The 26,725-nt window shown below is 39.0% G+C and overlaps 1 protein-coding gene across 1 annotated transcript in view; it reads right to left on the minus strand.

Moving 5' to 3' along the window:
* DCHS2 (dachsous cadherin-related 2) overlaps window positions 1-26,725 on the minus strand; it is a 127,465-nt gene that overhangs the window by 78,426 nt on the left and 22,314 nt on the right. Inside the window, exon 2 of the mRNA XM_075092414.1 lies at window positions 1,423-1,614. Coding sequence (XP_074948515.1) covers window positions 1,423-1,614 — 192 coding nt within the window. The remainder of the gene's footprint in view (window positions 1-1,422; window positions 1,615-26,725) is intronic.

The raw sequence follows: 26,725 nt of genomic DNA on the forward strand, positions 1-26,725 counted from the left end.
AATATAGATATATAATTGTTTGTCCTCAAAAGAACTCTACAGGGAAGAAAATGGACACTGCTAAAGGGGCTATTAATATAAAAGAGAATGCTTCTGTAGTGTCTGAAATAAACACTGAATAATGATAGCTAATGAAAAAAAGCAGATTAATTGAATTTGGATATATGTGTGAAAGTTAAGCAACAACATACAAATATACCCTCAACTACTACATTCTCAAAATGCAATAATTAATACCAAGCATCAACTGCAGCTGTTTCAAATTCATCTACTCATTAATATGGAAATCATAGTTCACCATATTTCTTCAGCATACTGTAACAAAAGGAGAGACATTTTAATGAAAAATACAGTATTTCTAGCACAACCATATTTTTTAAAAGTCATATTAGATAAGATTAGGAAAATATCTTAAATACAAGGTTAATATTCAAAATATGAAATAATGATTGTATAGCCTGAAATAATTTAATTTCAATGTTTTTCAGCTCAAACTGTGCTGCAAAATGTGACCTGAATAACATTTTTAAAAGTGTCCATATGTTAGTTTTAACATTTGAAGCCAAACACCAACTTTTTCTTCAGCCTCTTCACAGTTCACTACTAAAGCTGAAGAAAGTTAAGAAACGTACTGGCTGGTCTCCCTCTAGGCCTCTCGTTGCAAATCACCTTTGGATATTTTCATAACAAAATGAACCCAGGAATTATTTTCTTCCAGTCTTTTTCAGGAGTCATGCTACCAAAATTTTCTGTTACGTGGCACCAGGTAGACCAAGGGTCCACACTCAGGCATCTCAGTGTGTTCCCACCGCAACAAACATCTCCTCACCCTCCCTGCTAAACAGATCTGAAATGGACTATTTCAGGCACATACAACTGCGCAGCCCATGCTGGACCATGAATACCCACATCCACGCACCAGATCTTGTAAAGTGGGAAAACTTTCAGACGTGCTGCTTCAGGGAGGCTGTACACAGCCACGGCAGCAGCAGTGGCATCAGCTAGCTAGAAAGGATGGGGAATTCATTCAGGAAAATCACTGGCACCCACAGTGGCCACACAGCTCTAGCACAAGGTTCTGGTTTATTACTGCTGCAGTCACCGTGAAAGCAGGGAGCAGAAGTAACCTGAAGTCCTCTGGTTCCAAGAGGAGGAGGAAAATCAGCAGGGACTAACACATCCTAGAAGTGGTTTTCAACAACTTGTTTAGGAGTAATTGGGGATTTCACAGCCAATTTTATCAATTTGGGTCCAAATTTATGGTTCATGGAGCATCACTATTTGATCTCTGCAAGGGTAAGGGATTTTATTCAAATTCATGCAATATTTACATACTCATTACATTCTCACTTAAAAGTATACAGCACATCCAAATTTGTAAAGGCCTTCACAAATCTGGTGGTATGGAAAGGCAAAACTTACCCCATCCGTAGCTTTTACTAAAAGATCGTAAGTGGTTGGATCTCCTTCTCTGTCAATGTCTTGAGACACACAGATCTGACCAGTATGTGGATCAATCTGGAAGGCTTTGGATTTTTCATAATAATGAAATCCATCATAAAGAAAATACTCAATTTCACCAAACTGGTCGGCATCTGCATCTGTTGCCTTGACCTGCAAGGAAACAGAGATAAAAAATGAAGCCAGCGAAACTATTACTCATTCATTCAAAAATCACAGATACTTTGCTTTAAAGTTACCTATTTGTGTTGTAAGAGCAAATGTGCATGCACACAATAAATACAAACACACTCTACTACCTAAGCTGTCTGTCTGCAGTTTGTAAAATAATGGCTCAGCTACCAAGAGTATAATTATTGCACCAAGCATATAAGATCAATTAGACCTGTCTGTAACATTACTTGTTTATCTGTTAATAATTATCTCAATCAAGTGCTCTTCCTGTGACTGGAAAAGCCATACACATTAAGCCATGTTAGTAGGCCATACCTTAAGCTACTTTCCCTTCACGTTAGTTTTACCAGAGGAGGTAGGTCTTATGAAAACCACATCACACGTAGATGAGAAAAGTGCTGCAGGACATTCTTACCTAATGTATTTTCTAAGACTCCCCAGAGCTTAATTTAGTATTGCATTTGAAAGAGGGCTTGGTGGCACAGTGATCCATACAAGTTAAGGACTGTAGGGGGTTTTAATCTCCACACCTCTCTCCAAGGAGCCAGAGCTCTACCAACACAACTAAACGTGACCATCATGTGCATGCACAGCACAAAGCAAGAGATGTACAGACTGCAGTAAGTCTCTTTGAGAGACTTAATTACCTTGTCAGTGTAGTCTTGCATGCAGCTGTAACTGCTGAATGACAAATAAGCCTAACATCTTTTCTTTTCAGCTACATGAAGTACATATAAAAAGCAGTGTGAATTCTGCTGTAAATCCAAAACCAACGTTGTAAATGACTACTTTAAAGAAAGACTTCCTTCAGAGAGAGATTTCTCTGCAACCACATGGCATCAAATGGGAAAAGATATATTTATACTAAGCCCTGCTGACAAGGAAAATGGGTGGCAGAAAAAACCTAAACGGGTGATGGTTATGGCTGTAGCAGGGCAATGGTAGCCATGGGGTGGGGGGCCTGATGCCAGGCACAAAATGGCTATTTCCAGACAGAAACACATGAGCTCCTCCTTCTTTCCAGCTATGCTCAGTCTTCTTGTATTACCAGTGGATCAGACTACACCAGTATGCTGGATATAGACAAGATGCTTTCAGAAGCCTCTGAAAACCTGAGGTGACTTTCAACATGCTGCATCTCCTTCCCTCAGCTGGGTTTTAGAAGACTCTCAAAGCATTACACAAATCACAGGGAGTCAATGTTCTTTAGCTGAATGTGTGATTAAGGCACTGACTGGTCTAGAAAGCATAAACTCCAACAATTTAAAACCATCAGTTGATTGTAGATCTTAATACAGAGCATACCTGAAAGTTTTTTCTAGCACTGGAATTCTTCTTCTTATACATATGGGGGGAGAGAGAAGTCAACATACCCCTTAAAATATTTTAACAAACAGGTTGCAAAACCTATAAACATTGCTGCAAAACTGCATCAACAGGTTTTGCCAATACCATATACATAAGCCCTGAGTGAGAAGAGGCTGAGGCAACCAGCTTGTTTAGTCTGGAGAAGAGAAGGCTTTGGGGGGATTTAATAGGACCCCCCCAGTACCCAAGAGGAAGATACTGGAAAGACTGTGCCAGGCTCCATCTTCAGATGCAGGGTAGGAGGTGGGGAAACTGGTCACAAACTGAGGCTGGAGAGGTACTGGCTGGACCTAAGGCAATATTTTTGCTATGAAGATGATTCAGGACTAGAAGAGGCTCCCTGCCCAGAGGGGCTGGGGTCTCCATCCTCAAGCTTTGAGACCCAACCCTGAGCAGCCAGGGCTGTGCCAGAGACCTCCCACCACCCCCTCCATCTTCAGTGGGGCCAAGGAGTAAACATTGCCTGGCTGCATCTGCATTGCGACACACTCTGCTGCTTCATCAGCAGTCAACAGGATGCTCGAGTGTGAAACCCTTGCTCTTTGGACAAGGGGTCGTCTGGTTAAATAAGTATTTGACAAACAGAATAGTTTTCCACATTGCACCTTCAATTTTACAGATCTCTGATAAAACATTTTGTGCTGAGTTTGGCTCTTCTCTAGCATGTTCCATCGTGAAAGTTTTCACTTAAATTTACAAAGATCTCAGAAGAAAATAATTTACAAAAATAAGTATGCATTAGAAGAGCCAGCATTTTCAGTTCTCCAATTTGTCATTATTGGAGATACTTAAAGGATTTCTCCTCCTCAGCTGGTTTAATTTTTTACTTATTCTTCAGAGATCAGTCCTGTATTTTTCCCATCAGCCTATCTGTGCAAATACAATGCCTGAAGACCTTAATGGAGCTTTGGAAGCCTTACTGCAGCAAAGCCTGAATGTTAAAACTAGTGGGATATCACAGAGGAGACCTGTGCTAGCCATCACCTGTATCTGACCCAGGTTGGTAAACTGAGACCCACAGCCATCAAGCACAGACATCTGCACATGACTAGCCGTACAGTCTGGCATGGGTTTAGGCATGCTTTCAAAAAAGACCAAGGAGGACAGACCAGAGACTATTCCTAGCAATAAATTTAGATTAGGTCATCCTGTTTCGGGGTTGTAAATGAATTTAGCTGCGTGGACACAAGCTGTGCCAGGTCATTTGGCCTTAGAGCCCCAGAACAGCCTTTGGCTGCTTCTCCTACTGGTACAAACATGGCCTTAAGGACCAGTCAGTGCCTTCATCGCATGCTCACTTCTTTGCCCACAGAGGAATAGTTTTGGCATTAAGATACTGAACTGGGACTGAATTAAAACGAAATGAATTAAAACATGGCTTAGGAAGGCTGAAAAGCATAGAAGTGGGGAAAGGGAAACTGTGTAAAAAGTGCCAAGGCAAATTATAAAACTAAAACTTACTCTAGACCAGTTACTTCCATCAGAATTTTAAAATGACAGACAGGCCAAAAGATACGTGTGTTATTTCAATTAGCTGGGGTTTCTTTCTTTGTTGGGTTTTGTTTGTTCATTTGCTTGTTTTTAAGCACCCTGTGGACTTTTCTACTTCTGCATGGCATGCTTAAGATTTGCTGTATTTCAGAAGAATTATTGCTGTGACAGTGATTGCGCCACGTACTCCAATGCATCCCTTTTACCCAAATGGTTTCTCAGAGAACTGAAGGTCATTACACCAGAGTTTCTGGTGCTGCAAATAGAAAGCTCCTCAACAGGAGCCCTGTGGTTGCAGAGCCCTTCATGCTTCTTTCACGCCCTTGCAGTTTGCATCCCACGGCTGCATCACAGGGTGTCATGTGCGGCAACTCCTGACCGCAGCCTAACCACTCGTTCTGGTTAAGTTAAAGGCAAAACTTGCACTCAACTTCAGCAGAACAAAGATCCAGCTCTAAAAATACTTTACAGCAGTATATAAATCAAAACTACAACACACATATTTCACCAGCTTTGTACTTTGTTATTTCTGTCGTAAAGAATAATAAAGCATAAGCCTGGTGTGCTCTCAGTACTCTGCCACCCAGATGCTATGGAACAGTCATTCACTTGGCCCTTTAAGAATTTCAATTTATTTCTTGTGCCTGAAATCTAATGAGGGTAACAATACTGAAAGGTTCTGTCTCCCTGCGCCTGCACGCAGTTGCATGTGTAAATGTTAACATTTATGTCTGCAATTGAGCGTGGGTGATTAATTACGGGTGTGAAATTCGAGGGTATTGTTAGAAATTTAGCCCATTATGTTAAGTGACTTGTTTTCTTTCTTGTAAATTATGCAGTTCTCAGACTTTGAACAGTGCATGCAAAGGAATAATGAAGAACTTAAAAATGCTTCATTTCAAAGCAATACAAATTTGAAGGTCTAATTGTGATCAACTTCAAGTACTTCAATCATCTCTCAGGCAGCAGAACGAAGTGGCATTAATTTTTGTGTTTATAAAAATATGATCTTTTCCCCTGTTCAAGTCCTTTGCACTTCATCCTTTTTTTAATCTCTCACCATGGAAGCTTTGGTCTGAAGAGGAAAGAATCTGGAATTAAAAGGGAATGAAAAATTTACTGTAACAGACAGAGCTGAGGTTGAATGGCACTATACCTGAGGTCAGGGGAGCAATGAACTATTATTGATATAAGTTCATTTAGAAGGAGGAACCCAGTGAAAACATGCCAACAAATTCAAGTTTTCAGATACAGATGAAGGGAATAAGTAACCACAGATTTCAGAAATTAAAGCACACGGTAGTCACAGTCCAAAACACGTCTGGTTATGATAGCATACTGCACTAGTACCAATCCTGCAGAGTACTACAGCAGTTAAGTGCTTGAGAGCTGTGAATTACAGCACTCCAAACAGGAGGAAATAGAAGGCAGCAGCAGGAATTTTCACAGTGGATTGATCAAGAGTGTTGTATGTCGGCAATATCACGGAGGTGATAGAGCTGAAAGGATTTATATGCCTTGGAGATTTGGGAGACAAGAGAGTACCAAGCTGTAATACCTCTGTTCTGAGACTTCGGCTGAATATGAGATTCGAATCTCAGAGAAAAGCAAGAGAGGGGGGAAAAAAGAAGGATTATGCTCACAGGGCCTTTCTCATTCTTTCACTAAGTATGTTTTCAATACACTAAGTTGAAGATGTATGTTATTAAGGAGTGTAAATTTGGTAATAAGGAAACACAGGACAAAGTATTTCCCCAAGAAACATTTTTGAAAGCCAACAAAAGTCAAGGTATGGACAGCTACTGGCTGGACTTCTCCCATCAGTCACGCTTTCTGTAGCCTACATCCTTTAGTCTGTTTGTACACTGTCTAGACTCCAAATCCATCAGAGAAAAAGAAAGTTCCTTATGTTCTGTTGACACTACCAATAAAGTAATAAATGGTTAGAATGCAGACATCCTCTCAAGAGAAGGAAAAAGGAGGACCTAGAGAAATGTTACGGAGAACAATTGGGAAAAAAAAAAAGCTGATCCATCAATGTGATTCTTAGACAGATTAATGCATGAGTCAAATAAACGGTGGAAACTGGTAGACACCAAAGGGTGTAAGAAGATAAAGAAGGAAAGAAAAATAGTCAGTCGTTTAAAGAGACCGATAAAGACAGTGTTGGAAGTGCAGAAATGACCTTTATTTGCATATGGAAAGAGGGGCTAAACTCAAAGAAAAGAAAATAAAGGGAACCACTATGTAATTAGGGAACATTAACTTCACCCAGATGTATGCTTTAATCCCATAACATGTTTGCAGGTTTAAATGATGAAAAAAATGCTGGCAATACACTTCAATAGGAGGGAACAGAAACATCCTGTTCAGTGTTATGCTAAAAGTATGGAGAGATTTTACATCTAACAGAAAGTAAACATTTGGCAGATCCTAAGCTGTTTCCATTCGCTCAGTGGAACTATGACAACTGCAGCAACGGGTAATCTGTCCCCATATTTCACAGGCATGAAACAATATTATCAATAAATAACAAACAAGATTAGAGATAATTATATCATCTCCCAAAGCCCAGACTGTTTCAAACACCTATTCATTTTAAGAGAAATGTCCTTATTTTGATTTTCTTGTTTATTTCCACTGCTTCAAAATCCTCAAGCATATATTTATGCTGTGTCACCCTATCATTTCAACAGTTTAAAATTAAGTTCCTGACTATTAATTTAGACTTCTTCACTCTCCTTCCCAGGCATTATTCCCTGGTTTAACAACTGACTATATTTTGAGGAACAGAGCAAATATTTTATATTATATACAAAGTGGGAGAAATGACCTGTGCACACAAAGCCACATCAGAAAATACAATCTTATTAACTGTGTGGATCAAAAATTCAGGGCCATGCACTTTGCATCCTATGTAAAGACTGTTCCTAGGTTTTAGAGAGTATGCAGCCTTAACGCTGACTGCTTTGCAATGCTGAATTTCACACGTGAGTGACCAGAATTAATTTTATGGCTTTCAGACTGACAGAATAAAAGTAGGCTACAATGGGAAAGAGCAGGCAGGTTGGCCAAGTAACTCATGACAGTGGTCACCTCTGATAGCAATTAAATGAGAGTAAAAAAATATTAAATCAATTTTTCACAGCTTAAGAATTTCTCCCATACCACATAGTTTGCCAAGATTACTTCATTTGATTTCAGCTAACCAAGATACAGCTTTCACAGCTCACAAATCCTGTTTGGGGGACCCTTAATGTCAGAGCTTAAAGCAGATTTTTATCTTGTGCGTAAAAAGTGTGTTTAATTCTTTCAGTTGTACTAATAACACGAAAAGCAAGTTAATTGCTAACAGTCAGTTTTAAAGGAAATTAGAATGTAGGGTAAAAAAACAACCAACACCATACTCCACTACTCCAAAATCCTCCTCATCAAAATGTAAGACAGGACACCATAGACAGATACAGACATAGGAAAACTACCAGGAAAATGAATAGAAATGGTTCAATGATAGAGTTATGCTGCTGCTGAATGGTATAATAGTCCTGTCCTGCAGGCACCACCAACCCAAATTCCAACATCCTTCCAATTAAAGGATTGAAAGATACAAGACCTGTTCATGGCAGTATGGCAATGCCTGATGGCAGACCCTTACCGGATGAGTGCTGCAATCCCACATGCAGGCAATGCAAACATCACCAGAACGGCTGACGACCAGTATTTTGGAAGTATTCACTACACCAGACCTTCGTGCCAAGTCCCTGGCCACAGGGAAGGAAAGGAGCCTGTGTGGGTGGCATGCTGTCAGTAAAATGAGGTTGTAGAAATACTGGTAGTGGAATTACCAGTAGCTGGTGTTCTTCAACAGTCATTTGGGTGTAACTGTGCCTGTGAGATTAGCACATGACCTGCCAGGAACACACATCATCAGCTGTCTTTAATTCAGTGCCCTCACTTATAACCCCGCTTGGCAAGAAAATAGAATACAGAATACAAACCCACGATCTTCACCTCATAGCTGCTTGAGGCAGCGTGGACAGCAATGCTGATGCCAAACGTGAAAAGAGTTTTAATACATTACTTCTTTGGATTTTTATCTGCCTGTCTCAACATGCTTGATCACTGCCCACCTCCCTCATACCGCAGGTTTAATGCGCAGGAACAGGAATTAAGCTTGATCTACTTGCTTAAATCCTAAGGGCATGAGCCTTTACTTCAAGAACATGAACTGTTTACCAGAGGACTTAACAGCCTGTGCTTGAACAGCAACTTGCAGTGACAACAGAGAAAGTCCCACTCCTCACCCTCAAAATATGCCCTATCTGGAAAGCCACAAACCAAAATAACATCTGGAATTTAAGGTGAACATTCAGCTGGCATTGACACTCCCTTTGCCAACCACCACAGTTACCACGTACTACAAAAAAACAAAGAATAGCAAAATCCTTAGTCCTCATCCTTGATCTGATGCAAAGTGTGCCCACTGTGATAGTCAGGTCAATGGACTGGTCTGGTATCGATCTTTCTGCTTTCTTTTCACCTCCTATAGCACAGACACTGCTATAGCTGAACAACTGACAGTAAGCGCTACACACACATGACTTTGCTAACCTCTCCTGCAGCAGTTGCTGATTCCCCCAAGTCATTCCCAGAACTGTCATCAGTTTTCCAAACGTGCTCATAACTGCTTCATTCAAGTTCCATCAGAAACATTACTTAAATCTCAACAACCTTTAAATTAAAAGTACAGAAACCTAAACACAAGCAGAGAGGGGGCTGGACATAAGCATACATGGGCATCAAGAAACTTATCGCAGTTCCCACACTGGAGATGTCAACCATATAATCAGGGATGGCATTCAGGCTCCTTAGAAAGTAGATGGGTAGGTTAGTCCCAGAAAAACAACACCTAGAAAACAAGAGGAATCTTGTAGCCATGCCACTCCATTTGGAGAGGAACAGCCACTCATCCCTGCTCCCACCCTGCTTGTTCCTTCTGTACTCATCACCTTTGGCATAAAGAAAAAACCCAAACAACAAAAAAACTCCACCCCTCTAACAAAAAGGCCCTGAAACCAACCCACTTCTCAGCTGAGTTCCCTACAATCCATTAGAGTGAGAATTGAACAAGTGAGAATTCAACCCCTCTTCTTTAGCTAGAAGGTGCAAGACATACAATGTGCTCAATTATTGTACAAGGGTTCAATGACAGCATGTAGAATGTGCTATTCACTGTAACCTCAAGTAAGCATTATGTTTCTTAATTATGATAAGGCTTTTTTGGTTTTGGCATTTCAAACAGTTATGAAATGGTTCAGCAAATGCACTTTGTGCTTACTTGCTTTTTTTTTTTTTTGCTTGTGGGTGCCCTAATAAACTACAGGGTTTTAAAAATCATATAAGGCTAACCCCATTTCACATATGAACCTCTCATAAAAGATCACACTGATTTTTATCTTCTTAATAACACATTGATTTTTCTCTAACATTCTGCATCCTCCCTGAGACAAGTAAACGAAAGGGAATATATTCTACTTGATGAACAATTACAAGATTTTAGCTTTTTTGCCTTCTCTGCTCTTCTGTGCATGTAACTGATGACAATGAACAAACCTGCCAATAAAAATATTGACTTATCTTTGATTTACTGCTTTCAGATGGTCTATAGAAAATGAGAAAGATGAAAATCATCCGAGGAGAAAACAGCATAAGTACATTACAGAATCATGCTTTCATTCTGAAAACCAGAGACCATCCAGCAAGCCAAGTGCAGATCCCGGAAGAACTAGGCGTGTCGGTCCATATTCTTCAATTCCTGCTCTTATGCTAGCCAGAGCTTGAATTCACTCCTATTTAACCCAAAAATTCCTCACATGCCTTCAGTTTTGTTACTATGCCTCCCCCAAAATGGCATGAGCAGCTAAATCCCGTTGATACTAGCCAGGATCCGGAAGTGTGCGAGGCAGGTCCAATCTGGAAGGAATGCCCTTATCACACTTAATACACCAACAGCATCCGGACCATCACAAAATACAGTTATTGATGTCTGAATTCATGGCAAGCATTAGTGGTGCTAATGCCTACTTATAACATGTTAGAAAATGTGGTTTGGGAGCAGGATGCTTAGGTTCCAGCACAGAAAACATCTGCTAAACGTCCAGCATCTACTTGATCAGTCTAATTGGACTACATTGCCTTCAGTCTTATCATGCAAATATAACCAAATGTAACATCATTTATTTTTATTGCCTATGTAAACTGGAAGAACAGAAGTGAAAAAAGAACATATTTCTGAGGAAGGAAAACTAATTTTCGTAGTGACTAGCAAATATTTGCAGGACTAAAGCTTTATTTAATCAAAGTCAAGACCCCTACTTTTCAGTAAAAGCAGCTCCATCCGTTCATTAATGCTGCTCACATGCTCTGCTATAATTTTAGATTTTATAACATGCTAGAACCTTGCTATGCACAGTTAAGAGTTTAAGTACAAATCCATTTTTATTCATTAACTTTAGTAAGCTACAGAGCTCCAAGTACCTCTGCCAAGCAACAGCAGAGCACAAAAGTTTCCCTATTCTGTGCTAATTGCACAAAGCAAGGAGTCATGGGTTTAATAATCTAGAATATCTGTCACAAATAAGGAAATATTTTGCACAGAACATCTTATTTTAATGATCTTGCATTGGAGCATGTTTTAACTCTTGGTGGCAGGATTCATTTTAAAATTTTATTTAACAAGATGGTTTAGAAAGCATAACTCAAGGTACTGGCTATCTTGTTGCTTAGAATATTTTTCACAATACCTTCCTATAAATGCTAAATCAATAATATTACTTTTATTGGCAGCATGTATTATTATGTTAATTAAAATTAATAAGAATTCCATTTTTTGCTTAGATCAACCAACATAATTCCTATATTTATAAAGCTGTGATGTGATGTACTAGCTAACTGAGCCTAAATGATCAATACATATCCTGAATGCAGAGTAGGTGCATGACCTTAAAACCAAACACTAATGACAAAAAGATCTTTTGACTATACTCATGTCTTTAATAGACAAATTACAGGAGGATGCTACAAAGGAGACAAACAAGACTGCATAAGTGGATAAGCAACCTTGCACCCAGCTGCCCCTTCCTTTTGGCACTCAGGTTTGTGCAACTGGACTTTAAGTCGGACCAGGAACATGATCCAGTAAAAACTCATCATAACAACTTCATTATTGGTGCAACATTAGATTTCAGCCAGGTCATTTTGTGATCCAGCTGACCCCAGGGTAAATGGTAGGAGGATGGCAGGAAAGTGCAGTCCAGGTAGAACTTAAAAGCTTTTTCAAGCAGTGGCAGTTTGTGCAAACATTTTCCAAGTCCGAAAACGTGTCTGAGCTGCTAATTCCTGCCCACAAACCACAACGTTCCAACCAATACTCCTGGCTAGACTGATACAAGTATTTATGGAACCACATTGTGAACAAGATCACTAAAAGCAGAGCTTAAATCCTCCACTTAAAGAAACAGAAAACAATAAAACCCAATAACCTTTATTTGTATTTAGCCAGATTATTTTTAAAAAATCTTTTTCTAGTCCACTTCAGAGTCACACTAGCAAGGATCAATGAGCAGCCATGGTAGAAATCTCTTAAATTGATTTTGCTGTCAAAGAAAAAGGGTTTGTTATTGTATCTTTACAGTAAACAAAGACCATGCATGGACTGCCTGAATTGCCACTTACAAATACACTTGTAAATTGTACCTAATCGTTAGGTAAATGTGGTGGTTTAACATAGGGTAAAGGGTAGCACGGCAGGCCAACAGAAGAACTGCTGTCACTGGAGAAGCAACCTTTGAGATATCATTACTGGCTCAAAGAGCCCTAGCAGAAGGTTACCTCTGAAAATGTACAGCTCTGCTTGAGCCCAGAGAAGGTCTCAGAGAGGGTCCACCCAGAGCCCACTCCCTCCTGCACTTGTACTACAGCTGTGGCTATTCTATGCATCGTATGTGGGTGTTTGCTGAAGCAGCGAGTTGACTGGCTACCTCTCCATAAATCAGGAAAGACTTCCCCTTAAAAAAACCAAAATGCACAAGTTAATCAAATCTAGACAGGTTCTTCGGCATTCATCGTGGCATCAGCTTTTGACCTGCCACTCCAGTTTATTTCTTCAATTAGTGATGGGCTTCCTTCTACCCATACTTCTTTTACAAGTATTTATCCTTTTGACTGCTTTCTGAGTCGATGACTTAAGTGACAATATATCTGGTTAGTTTACCTGCTCTCAACCATACACCCTTGAAAAACAGGTACTTTGTTTACATCCATTAAGCATCAGGGTGTTTTTTTGACTGTAGCCGATGGTGTATAGTGTAGGTCAGGTAACAGCAACATCATTATAATCACCCTATTTTTCATTTCTTGTTTTGATTAGCATGGTGAGGTCCAACACCACCACTTCAAGGCAGGCTTTACAGGACATATCAGCATAGGCAGACAAAGGTTTCTAACACTTTGCACCTCTAATGCTATGAATCTGACTGCTTGTTCAGATAGTCTGCCAAATATTAATAAATATCAAATGCCTTTTTTCTGTTCAGACCACTGCTCATTTACACACTGGAGCCTGACTACACTCCCATGTCCTCGTGCAGCTAGGATGACAGGAAAAATGAGCTTCTCTTTCCAGCTCCTTGTTCTGCAAGGTGCTGACTTCACCATTTTGTTGAAGGAGTCTGACACCATTTAGTACTGGGGGGGTTGGTTTGTCTGTGGTTTGTTGTTGTTTGGTTTGTTTCTTTCTTCTTCTTAAGGTGTTTGTTTGTCCACAGAAGTCACAGAAATCCCACAGGGGATTTGCAAATCCCACAGGGGATGGTCTGCAGGTTGTGGCACATGAATCTCTTCAGAAAGCTGGCCCCTACTGCTCTGTCCCCTTATGAATATCTGTTAATGTGCTTACATGTAAAATCACACTATTAGTAACATATTCTAATCATCAATAAGCACCTTAGCTTGGCTCTCAGAAATATGACCTACACTATTTTTAGTTATTCCCTGTAAAAGTTGTGTCCCTAAGTGTTAAAAAGAAGAATAAACTCTCTCCTAAGGAAAGCATGTATTTTGTGTAACTGGAGTCTTAGAAATCATAGCCAATTTATATTTGGAAGTAAGCAGATGAGGGCTCTCTGAGTTCATTTCTACTTTTATGGAAAATTTAAAACATAGCCAAACTCACAGCTTGAATAATGTATTCATGGCTCTTAAAAAAAATATTTTTGTATTTTGTTCATTGTGGACAAAAAATTAGCAAGGGATCTATATATCTCCTAATCATTGGTGCAGAAATGAAGCCTGCACAAAGTATAGAGGCATTTCTCCCCTCTTTCCTTCTAAACCATTTTTCATTTACACACCAATTTTGTTTCCCATCTCTCCAACACTGCATGTCTAAGTTTCTAGCTATTTTTGCTCTATACAAGTCTCACACTCACACAATTCAGAGGCTAGCAGACTACAATGCACAACAATAAGTAATCATCAGAAAGATCAAAAGGCATAGAACATGCAAAATCTTAACCTCAATCGCGTGACATGGAGCAAAATCTAGCACACTGTCTAACAAAAAAAGAAGCCTTTAGTTCTTTATTTGGTCTGAAATACAAAAGTGCACAATAAATGTAACTAAATCATCAATTTCTTCAATTTAAGTTAACTATATATTTTACAAATACGATTCTAATAGCCTGGCTTTGAATATGCGGAGTTGGCAGAGCCAGTCCCAAAAAGACAAAGAACATCACCTATGATCCATGATGTGTAAGCAATGATACGCAGAAGCACCGCTCTAAAGTTAACACAAGCTGCTCTAAAAACAGAGCTTTCAAACACTCAATATCTGAAACTGAGCTTACTGTAAATTACTTTCTGCTCCCAAACTACAAATCCTAATTAGTATTAGGAGAATTACACTTATCATGCATACAATGAAAACTCTGTTGAGTGGAGAGCTAGTAACATTTACCTGATATGTATGATCATGCCAACTAAGCATTACATATCTATAATGAAAATAATTGTGTGTAGACACCCTGTGTGTACACAAGCCACAGATCTTCAAATGAACACAGTAACATCTAGATCATTATCTACACCATCTCAGAATAATGGGGCCAGAAGTACTTCTATCCCCTTTGCAGACCAGGCTGGACGTCTGAATGAAACCTTGAGGTGCACCAGCCTTCCTTCTCCTACGATCCATCTCCATTCATGTGGTCACTATGCACAACCCCAATTACATGATGGCCATAAGACCAGCATGTTACATGCGTGCAAGTCAGGATACACAGCCAGATCATGCATTACGTTAACATTCCATTTGACAGCATGACAGATACACCTTCATCAGATGGACACCTAGGAGCAGACTCTCCTGCTGGGCCGTACCCATCGCACAGCTGAGAAGTTGAGAAACACCAAGTTACAAAAGTTTCCAGCCCAGAACAGTCCAGAGCCAACTAAGAGGGTCAAAGCAAAGAGACAGGGGAGAGAATAACCAATACTATAGCCACAATTGTGCAGCACAAGCGGATCCTGGCCCATTACAGATGATCCATTTCAGACTCCTGTACTTCATTCATCAATACCTTTTGCTGCATGAGTTGAGAGCTTTTAAATAGCATGACTGAATGCCTGATGAACCTTAAGCTGTTGCAAAATACACCACATAACAAAAGAAACATTGCATGTGAGAATAGCTCAAGCACATCTACAAGCACAGAATGCAGCTAAGTTTTATAGTATAACATCTAAGGAAAGCACACTGTGTACCAGCGCAAATTTTAATTAGTAAAAGCAACAGATGGATTAAGTTCTGGGAACAAAATGAGAAGGGCTGACAGGGTATAAACTGGCCACATCACTGATACAGACGGAAGCATCCCTTTTCCTCTGATAGGAATTCACCCACAAATAGGACATTTGAGTCCTACACAGTTCCTATACTTCTTGCACAGCAGAAGTCAGAGCTGTTTTGAAGTGGGAGATGATGAAAACCAGATGGTTAGGTCCATTTGCTCAGCTCCAGAATTCTCTGAAGTTTTTTGCATTCTCTTAGGAAAAGGAAATACTCTGTTCTGGGGACTGGTTCTGAACATTTTGGATGTAGCCCCTTCAGTGATCAAAACAACTAACTGGAATGAATTTCAGCTTCAGTGATCAGAACAGCGAGATGGTGCTGGCAAGTAGAAGCATTCTTCAGTATCTGCTATGCAGAAACAAAAATTAAAAACATAGCAACTCCAAAAAGAAGTATATGTCCATCTTGGTGTATGCAGAATTTGTACATCCATATGTTTAGTGAGGATTGAGGCCTCCCTGAATATTCAGACAGTATGTCTCTAATACTAAATCACTTTATCACATGTGCTACTTTTAGATGATCCATTCCCTATTTCCTTATTACATTTTTCTCAGCCTAATGGTTGAGACCATTTGTAGCATGGTATTTAAACTATAAACAGACCAGATATTCTTATTAAGCCAATAGGATCCCTGCAGCTTTGACACATCTATGTGCTAAATTTGTAGCTTTTTAATTTTCATTGTTGTGTAACGTTCCCCCATTTTCTGGATAAACTACAAAAACACAGTAGAATAGGGAACTGCTGCATAAAGAGATTCTGCTCTCAATTGCCTCCAATTCTCTATTGGTACCTGCCCATGATGCTAGTTAATCTCAGTTGCCTTTACTGGAGCTCTTCACCATCTGGCCAAAAAAATTTGCTTGTTTTTCCCAACCCTTGCCATGTCATTTCATCCCTAGCCCTAGTCCCATCTTTTCCCATACCTCCACAGAGAGCTGCAGCTCCCCTCTCACCAGAAGCTCTACAGGAGACACATAGCAACAGTCTCTTCATTAAACTTTTTAAACAAACAGTTTCTTACAGAGAGCTGGCTCCTGTTAAACTACACAAATGGGAATCACAGCAGCTAAAATTTCACAACAGAACTATTATATTTCAGCCACATGAGAGACTCTGGAGAACATACGGTAGAGAGATGGGGATATCTGGCCTACAGTGTGTGCTCTTTCCACTTTGCACTACTGGTTTCCACTTCACTTGTAAATACACCATCATATTCTATTCTCAAGATCTTGTTCCACTGCACAAAATCAGAGCTTGTTTCCTAGTTTGTTCCACCGCATTACAACCTCTTTTTTTTTTCCCTTCCTTTCTTTCTTTTCCAAGCAAAACTAGCTTTTGAGGGAACATTCTAAAGATATAAAACTTCCAGACTGGAGCAGAATGACTGAGTCTTTAGTCCAGGACCTTGTTCTTATGGCCAGTGCCAGAGCCTGAAAAGTAAGATGCAAGATCTCCATAGTCAATAAAACCACTCTCTTCCTCTCTCATTTCTTCTCCTCCCCCATGAAGCATTCAGCATAAGTTTAATAGTTAAATAGGCTAATCACCAAAGGTCAGGTTTTTGTTCTTTCCCAAACTTCTCTGAATGAACTCTTTACTTGTGTTACATGCATAAATGTCCAAACTTTCTCCAAAGATGTTAAACTATTCGCCAAGACAAGTCATGGCTACAAATGTTCTACTTTGGAAAAATGTTATCTCATAGTTTTTTAATTTATGGCTTTTCAGTTTAATGGAGTACTTTTCATCGTTAGATACAGGTGAAAAGTTCCTAATATCTACTCTGAACTATAAATTATTGCATAATTCCTTCACAGTGTCCCTTCATTAATTTTCTGGCCAACATAAAAACCAGTCTTTCTTTGATCTTTCCCATTTCTCAAATGGGAAACATTTAACATCAGCCACAGCTTGAGTTGAGAAGCTGGGCTAACAGATCTGCAGACTCCCATCATTCAGCACCAAAGAAACCCTCATCGCCTTGACTGAGTGTGAAGATGGCGTTGATCAGCACTGTAGAAATCTCAGCCTCTGAGTTTCTTAGAAAATAGTGGAGCATTGCCAGTAAAGATCTTTCTCCACTAATGATGATCTAGTAATCCTTGATCATTGTTAATGATCACTTACTCATGAAAGGTGAAAAGGCATGAAGTGAACTCTTAAAGCAGAGACCCCAAACAACGTGCCAGAGTCCTCTGCCAATAAAGAAGATGGAGGTGATTGGTCTACCTTCTTCAGATCTTTACCATCATGGGAATTTGCAACAGACACCACTGTGGCATGGCTCCACAGCAACTTCTGACATTTAGATTCACTTCACCATCAAGTATGGAACTTGCTTAATTGGCAGATGTTGCATATTCAGAAATACACCAGTTACTGTAACACTAGAAGCATTCAATATGCAGATTTAAAGGTAGGATGCAACAATGGTGCATGGAGCAGAACTGAAATCAACCAATATAAAGGCTAAAGAATACAAATTGACATTAGGGAATAATGGAACATGTGGCCTAAAGCAAGCATGGCACCTGCGCAGCTCAAATTAATTCCAGCAGAGAAGTGATGGTGGGGGAAGGAAGGAGGCACACAGTTGGAGGAAACCCAGTGTCTTCACTGCAAAAGTTAAAATTAAAAAGTGACATTTGTAAAAAGTCAGTTCCAAGGGGGAAAAAACCCACTGTGAATATACATGTGTGCTACCATCAAAGAAATAGACTTCTCAAGAAAAGATGAAAACTAAAAATGAAAAGAGAAGAGGAAAAAAGCACGGAAATAACATTTTAAAATGTGATTCTTCTTACAAGGTGTTAAAAAAGACACTACAGACATTTATGAAAGAATAAATTATGCTGAGAGTGATGTGGGAAAGCACCTGCTTTACCACAAAGTAAGCATAGTCCCTCTGACCCACCAGCTCTACACGTGCACACTTAGAGAATTAGAGAAGTCTGCACAGTTTAGCACTCAACTGCTGTGCTTTGCAGACGCAGTTTTTTGTGACAGGAAACAGAAACATGATCTCCACATAGCCACCATACTCTGTGCTCCATTAAGATTCACAGCTCTGTCATCTGAGCTGCTTTCACATCTGTAACATGACGCTCCAGCAGCCCAGCCTGAATGTACATCTGGTAATGTCATGCACGTTTCATGCACCAGGAACACAGGTGGGACGATATAAAATGAGTGTGTTTTGAAGCAAATGCAGAATGGATTGGAAGTACTTCTAGAAATAATTGAACACAGTGACCACGTAAGTAGCAGCCAAAGCTCATGAACAGTGAGCTGTCTTTAATAATTCTTGGTAGAGCTACTTTACCATTAACATACACTCATAAATAGCCTACATGGAAAAAAAAAGGAAACTACTCCTTCTTGACAGCAGCTGAGCTAAACAGGATTGCCACACAGCAGGGGATGCTTGCCAAGCGCTTGATGATAATAACTATCTGCTAGGCTGTGCAACATGCTGAAAAAGATTTGTAAGGAAGGTAAAGAAGAGGTTTATAGAAAAAAAAAAACCACAACAAAACCCAATACTTTCTGTTCTCACTGAGTGGCAGAACTTCATTTGAAGTTACAATGCATTTTCCATCTGCCACAGAGGCAGCCTCTGAAAGTACTGTAAGATGGAACAGTAAGATTCACGTTTCTTTCACTAGTGACAATTTAAAATGTTTTCTCTGTGTCTGAAAACGGTGCATAGGAACTGTGGCAGTCTCTTCTCACAAAAGATTGCCATTATCAGAAGACAGTATCAAGCAAATAAATGCACTGCTTCACACACGCTACTATTACTTTTACTATTACTACTACTATAACTATTACTGGAAAGGCACAACTAAAAAGTAAAATAATGTTTCCTTTTATTTTCAGAATAAAATCTAGAATGAAAATAAAACTACAGAATGCAATAAAAATCAGGTTTTCTTCTGTTATCTTCTAACTTCTTATATAATTTCCTATGTAATTATGAAAAGCTATTCTATATGACCATTCAAAAAGCTAGAACTGCAAACCAACCCTCTACTAAATCCTGTGGTATTTTATCTTCTTTTCTGTGAAGTGGTACTTCATTTCCACTAAATACTACAGGCACTGCTCAAACAGCTAGGATATACAGCAAAATCAGGGGCTGCTAAGTCACACTCCACAGGACAGACCAGCACTTGAATTATTATGGTTGGTGATAATGAATACAAACTATGAGAATATCAACCCGTGGACTGAGCACTATGAAACATAATGCTGTGCAATTTCATTACAAAAGCAGAAAGGGAGCAAAAGGAAAATTCAGCACAAAACTCTGGGAAAATGAGATGACCAGGGTCTTCAGCGTCCAGAGAAAGCAACAGAGAGATATCATGGGTACCAAGTGGTACAGTCCTTTGTACTAAAACTGACCTCAGTACTAATACTGTGTTGGCTACAGCATCAGGTTTTTCACAACTCACAACGCAAAGGTCTTTCTTTTCCGATCCCATAAAGATCCATTTCCACCAAATTAGAATAATTCACCCCTTCATAAAAAAATAATATTCATTTCAAAGGTAAAGGTAATTTCAGCGCCAATAAAATACTCTTTCTGAAATCATTATGATTCTTCCATCTCAGCCTACTAGCAGAAGGAGAGTAAAAAAAAGCCTCTCCAGTTCAAGAGAAAAAGAAAGTTTAGCAGCCTAAATTAATTACACTAGAAAGACAACTTTAAAGCAAAAGAATAGAGTAAATTGAACAAGTCAAAAGGGCAAATTCCATTCAAATATTGATGGTGTGTAAAGAACAGAAACAACTGAAAGGAAGAAGAATGAGCTTTCATGTAAAGACACTGACATCAGCATTATGCATTGCTATTGCATGCCACAGCTTTTCCAGGAAGATGTGCATCTCCACACACAGAGCAAACTCAAAATCCTAAGAGCAAATTCAAGTTAATATTTGTTTTGTAAATATATGGCCACATGCCAATACCTTTTAAAGTATGTAACAGAAAAGAAACCAAAGGAAGGATAGGCTGAGACAAAAGAAAGGGCAAAAAGAAATCTGTAGAAATTCTCTGAGGAAAAAATAAAAACACTTTCTAAAGCCATGAAACATGATAGGGAAGCAATACAGTTAAAGTTTTTTTCACCCAATTGTAAGAAAGGGCAGGAAAGAAGTTACAAAATTCCACTGTAAAATTAATATAAAATTATACTACAGACATAAAAATTATAAAAAACTATGATAGCTTCTGTGCCGAAGATAAAAAAAAAACACGGCAATATTACTGTGAATTTCTACTGTTCTGCAGAATGAGGAATTCAGGATTTTAATAACACTATCATGGTGGCAAGCAAAGGCATTTGCAAAATGTATGTCAAAATCCATTTCCCAGTGTAGGCAGTATTCTCTATTACGGCAGGAAATCCTGAGGGATTGATTTGAACTGACCATGACTGCACTCCAACACATTTTGAAACTAACCCCACTGTCACCACCTGTGGGTTCCAGACAAAAGAAAAGCCTTTTATGCAGGCCAGCATGCAGGAGGTCTTATTCTCAGTATTATTTTCCTCCCTGCAAGTGTCTCCTTTCTCTCCTGTGATCTAATCTATAGTATCTATAGCATGATGAACAATAACTACTCTAGCTTTAGCTTCTCTTCACTCTCATTGCCTCCTTTAATTATGGAATTACATCCTCAGCGTGTTACAAAATTCTTAAACTACAATTTTTCACAAATAAACACTCTCATATGATTTCTTGTTTATTATAGAATAAAAATAATTTAATACAAAATTCAAGGCCAACTGTTCTGTGGTATAGTTACCCTCCTTTAATAATCTTTCCCCTTGCAAAGAATTCCACTGTTTTTTAATATGCTAGCAGTAGTCTGGGAAATTTCAGAAAAGGAATCATTAGCTTTATCATGTCACCACCTTGGCATTTTAAACAAAAAGAATGCAGACTCTATGCCTTTATCAAGGCTCATTTCACACCCAGTACAGAAAATAACATAACTCCACAGTAATACTATCAGTGATAAAATGAGAGCAAAACCGTGCTGGCAGGTATTCTTCTGATATCTATGCCCAAATCAATCATGTCAAGATAACTTTTCCAAAGGCAGTGAAAATGACTACTACATATTGTCAATGTTTTGCAAAATAAAGAGATAAAAGACAAATTAAGGGAAGCCTGGAAGGATCAGGTGTTTTGGACACAAGCCCCTGAGAGCCCTCCCCTTCCAGGCAGCTGCAGGCAGGCATGACTGCTGGTATAGATGATAATACTACAGACAAAGATCCCTTCCCACAACTCAGGCTTCCAATGCCCAAATATTGAATGCAACAGGGCAAAAAAATAGATTTTGGGAATTAAACAAGCTGTAGGATTCACTCATTAAATGTAAACACTCCCCTTCTACAACTCAATTCTATGGTTATTTATTTCTGGACTTCCAGCAATAAAAGCAAATAGGGTAAATCAATACTGAATGGGATAATTTTATGACTGAAGTGAGAAATGTCTCTTGCTGCAAAATAGTGGTTCAAAGTGCTCTGAGCACATAAAATTAGAACAGAACTCAACAGAATTAAATCCTTAATGAATATCCCCTCATCGTCTAAGCATGTTTGTTACAGTGAACTCACCTTCAAAACAAACTCATAATTCAAAAAGCAAGAATTACATGACAGCAAAAAACTCAAAAGATCAAGTGTAGAAGAGCACAGTTTTTAGTGAACAAGTCCTGTGATGAGTGTGTTTGCAGTATGTCTGTCTGCTTTACCCTACATGCAGCTCCTCTGCATTCTTTGAAGTATTAGCACTACTGATGATAACTCCAAAGATCATCTGACTTCATCCAAAGGATCATTGGTCATTGATAGACACCTTGGTAATCTTTAAAAGCTTGTCCTCTTCATATGTCTCAGCAACAGCAGTTAGATAGGAAAGAAAGCTGCCTCTCCTGGTTTGCAGAAAACAAGCATCTACAGTTCTGAACTTTGAACCAGTGGAAATCAGAAAAACCTGCGGCAAGATGCAACTTACTGCTTGCTTGGTGCCAAGACAAAGTTCTGCGGTGAAACAGCATTTTGCTACAGCACTTTAAAGTATGAATAGTACTAGATCCTCTCCATTGCATGCAAAAAGACTCCTCATGTGGACTTCATCTCTGTACGAAGCTGTAGCAGCTGTCTTACATTAACATGCTTAAACACATAAATACAGTTACCAGTATAGATGTAAAGTTACAAATGTTGAATTAATTTTAAGCAAGTATATAGTTGATATAAGCCCTTTTTTTCCATAAGCATCAGAATCCCATAAATCTCAGCTACTGTTGAGGTCTTGATCCTTATTTTCTTTGGCTGGGTAATATCTAAACAGATCTATTTTCCCTCTTTCTGGGGTTTTAATCACTCAGTAAAGTAACTATTATTATTTTGTCTATTGGGTTAACCTGTCCACAATTACATACTACTTTTATCCAATTTGAAAGGTCACACAACAGTCATTTTGTGTGCGACCAGATAATGTCATGTGAACAACTGCATTTGGACCTTTTAATGTAAACAATTGTAATAAGACTTCATTAATTTTGTGGGAAACTTTCAGATATTTCCTTAACATACACTTGGTTCCCATAAAAGCTCCAAACTAATAGCACTGGCAAAATGAAAACCCTCTGAATCTTCTGACAGGACAAGTTCCTGTTGATGTCCATCTGCACCAATCACAAAGGAACACACTTTTAGTACAGAGATTTCACTAGCTGTACACTCATGGTCTTTTTTGGCTTGGCTTCCAAAAGGAGCAGCTTCTTTCACAGTGGTTTCTGTGGCAAAGACAAATGAAGCAGCAGTAACAAGCCTGAGACATTCAGTCCCTTTCCTGAAGGCTAAGGAAGAGCAAATAGTAAAAATATTCATTAGTAAGAATATAAAGAATAAATATAAAAATATAAATAAATATATAAAATAAATATTAAAATATATAAATAAAATATATAAATAAATATAAAAAGAATATAAAGCTATTCTTAACAATCTGGGCTTTTAAGATAAGGACAAACTTAAATTCTTACTTGTTTTTCAGTTATGTCTTATTCCCTTCTAAAACTCTTCTGAGAAGGGTCTCCTTTGAAGCATACCATATTTGTCTCTCCATTATTCAACTCCTCTATTTACTTACAGTCTGTAATATAACCTTCCAATTCCTGAGGAAGCCAAATAAGAGACTTGACAAGAATTGCCTCCAAGTCTTTGCAGGAACTGCCAAGAAGCTGGATTCCTCCCGGCTTGGGATGTTGCTGCTGTAAACACCTCGCAGGGGTTACAGGGCTTGCACTAAGCTGGTTTCAGAGCTCTTTTCAGAAAATCATAAAACATCCCTGCTCTTCCTCTCCACAAAACCACTGGGGAAAAATTAAATATAATGGCTTATGTACTGCTAACATGCCTCTCTGCTATCACATATAAGAGCACTACTTCCTAGGTATCCAAGATGTAAGATTTGCACGTGGATACTAGACAGCTGGCTGAACCCTAGCAATCCTAAGGTGGTGCTGATGAAAAAGAAAAGATGTTAAGAAACCCTACCATCTTTCAAGTATTACCCATATCAGATGTAATCTCCCCACAGAACATTAGGCTACCTGGTTTGATATTCACTTGAATTTAACATTCTTCCCAAACACTCAGGAGGCCAGAGAGACTCAGAGGGTCCAACTTCTGCCGCAATTGGACTTAATTGCAATGATCACAAGTTTTTACACCTTTAAGCCTCACAACTTTGACTGCAACGGAGCAGATAGCTGAACATACCACAGCTTCAAAATCTGCAAAGGCTCCAAACAGATCCAAATACAGCAAGGCAGCTGCTCAGCAAAGTCACTCAGCACACCTCCTCTCCATTTGTTCCTTTGACTCACTCTCCATTACATAACAGGTCAAATTAAGGTTCCTATCTTTACCTTCAGATTGGAAATGGCTCAACTGCCAGAGAAACTGCTTTTCTAAAACTACAGAACCATCATTTTGAAGTTACTTGTTCAGATGCTTTTTTTCCCCTGTGATGGGCACAAAATATTTGCAGATCATTTCCAGAAGGGATGAGAACAACAGCTACCCTTAGCTCTGCCAAAACAGAAAGCAAAACCCATTTTCTTAAACTACTCTTCTGTCTAAATAAAATGCACAACCCCCCACCCTGCCCCCACAAAGTAAACCATATTTGGTCAGCACCACCAAAAGAAAGGAGAAAGAAACATATCTGTGTTCCCAAAGGCAAACAACCACCATGGCCAAAGGCACCACTAGTTTCTGGAAGATACCTATGTATAAGACCTTGCCATGAACAAAATTAAGTTCCTTCCAGTTGATAACAGAACAACTCTTCTTCTCGATAAAGCAATGCAGACTGAAGTAGCCGTTCAGCAGGAAGAATGTGCAGCTGTGGTTCAGTCAGGTCCCACAAGGATGAAGGCTCCCAGAAACACTGGCAGATTCTGGAGAATCTGGGGGTATTTGGCAATAACAGAGCTTTCTAAAAAAGCAGGTGGGAGAGAGTGAAAGGAAAGAACAGATCACTGAAGGAGAATTACAGCCAAAGAAAAAATTACTGCTATTTGGGGCCTAAAGGTGTTACTAACACCTGTTATAGGAAGAAGGAGCTCAGACAATGTTGAGGAGAAGAATTCTCACTCAAAACATTCTTTTTTGTGAGTTTTTGTGGGAAATATTGAGAATTTGTGAGACAAATTCTCACTCAAAATTAAACACTATTTATCCTACCCTGTCTATGAAGTTGATGCATTCTTACGTACAGACAAAACCCCCTTCCTTTTCAAAACCACATTGAATTGAACATAGTTAATGAGAGCTTAAAACTTTTCAGGATGTTACTTCCCTAAACAAAGTCAGAAGTGTATCTTTTCAATATAGCGATTTCAACAAGCTGAGCATTTATGTAACCACTAAATGAAAATCTCACAAGGATGTATTATAAAAACAGTATTTTTATAGTATAGTTATTCAACATGCTTCAGAAAAAGAGATATTTTTTCTTCTCTTACACCAACAAAACCACAGCGCAGTAACAAGGTTTATAAGTTAGGCTTAAGGTACTCTTTCTCCAGTCATTGATGTTATACAGTAGTGTCTCATTTTACCTTTTAATAACTTCTTTGTGTACATCATCTGGCAGTGCCAGGCTTCCAGTCAAAGGTGGCACCAGAGCTCTGTATACTCCATTAATACTCTCCACTCCCAAGAAGAAGCAGGTCAGCTACACGGGCTGCTTTTGTCCCAGAAGATAATGCATGCACAGTTCCTTCTTTACTGTAACTACATGTTCCATGCTTCTAGTGCCAGCATGGAACAACTAAGCCTTTTGGTTAAGTTCAGGTTCTGCCCTGTGGAGTTTTCTTCCTCCCAATAAATCCACATTTGCTTTTGTCATGTAGCCTCAATAACAAAGTTGCTTGTGAAAATAAGTCTACTCATACCTACTCATCTACACATCTGCCCAATCTCTACAGTCAGAGCTGAGGATAAGCAGCTGTGCAAACAGTCATCACCTGGGTACAGGGAATAATATCCAGACAAGTGGAGGGAATTAGAGTTTTTTCAAGCAGTCAGGTCTCTTGCTGCCTAAGGACAATGAACACAAGCCTTGTGGAAGCATGTGAGCCTTCTCAAGAGAAGCTAAAAAGCAGCTGTTAAATTTCTCACTCTCCTTTGAGCCCTGATTTCACAGTGAGGAGTCAGTATCCTGTTTTACAAAGTGGGCAGTTGGTTTCTTTTTCATGATAGGACCTGACCTGATGGTTCTGGAGCTCCTCAGATGAAGGCAGTTGGATACACTACAGCTGCTCAGCTCCGGAAGAAAGCAAATTTCATTCTGTAATAAAATACTGCCCACAGTCATTTAGAAGGTATAAAATGTGTGGCTTTAAATTTGTTTTAGGACAGTTGTTGAGGAACTGTATCTGTGAGATGCGTAGGCAGTCTACACAGCTGGGGTGGAATTTTTTCTGCAAGAAAGACACCTGGAAATTTGATGGTTATTGTTAACTAAAATAATCTCACAAAGCTATTCAATTCCTGCTGAAATACTGCTATCAAAGAATTCAAGCTTTGATCTTGTGTTAAGTATCCTTGGACTCAGTGAAATCAAGCTGCTCTTCATGTATATATGCATCTAAAGACAGGCTGCAATGAATCAGAAAATTTGTTCGAAGTAGCTCTCTTCACAATACCACAGAAATGTAGAGAAAAATTCACAATAGCAAAAATGATCAAGTGAAAAACCTTACAAAG

Source organism: Phalacrocorax aristotelis, chromosome 4 (assembly GCF_949628215.1).
Source record: "Phalacrocorax aristotelis chromosome 4, bGulAri2.1, whole genome shotgun sequence".
In the NCBI taxonomy this organism is placed as follows: Eukaryota; Metazoa; Chordata; class Aves; order Suliformes; family Phalacrocoracidae; genus Phalacrocorax; species Phalacrocorax aristotelis.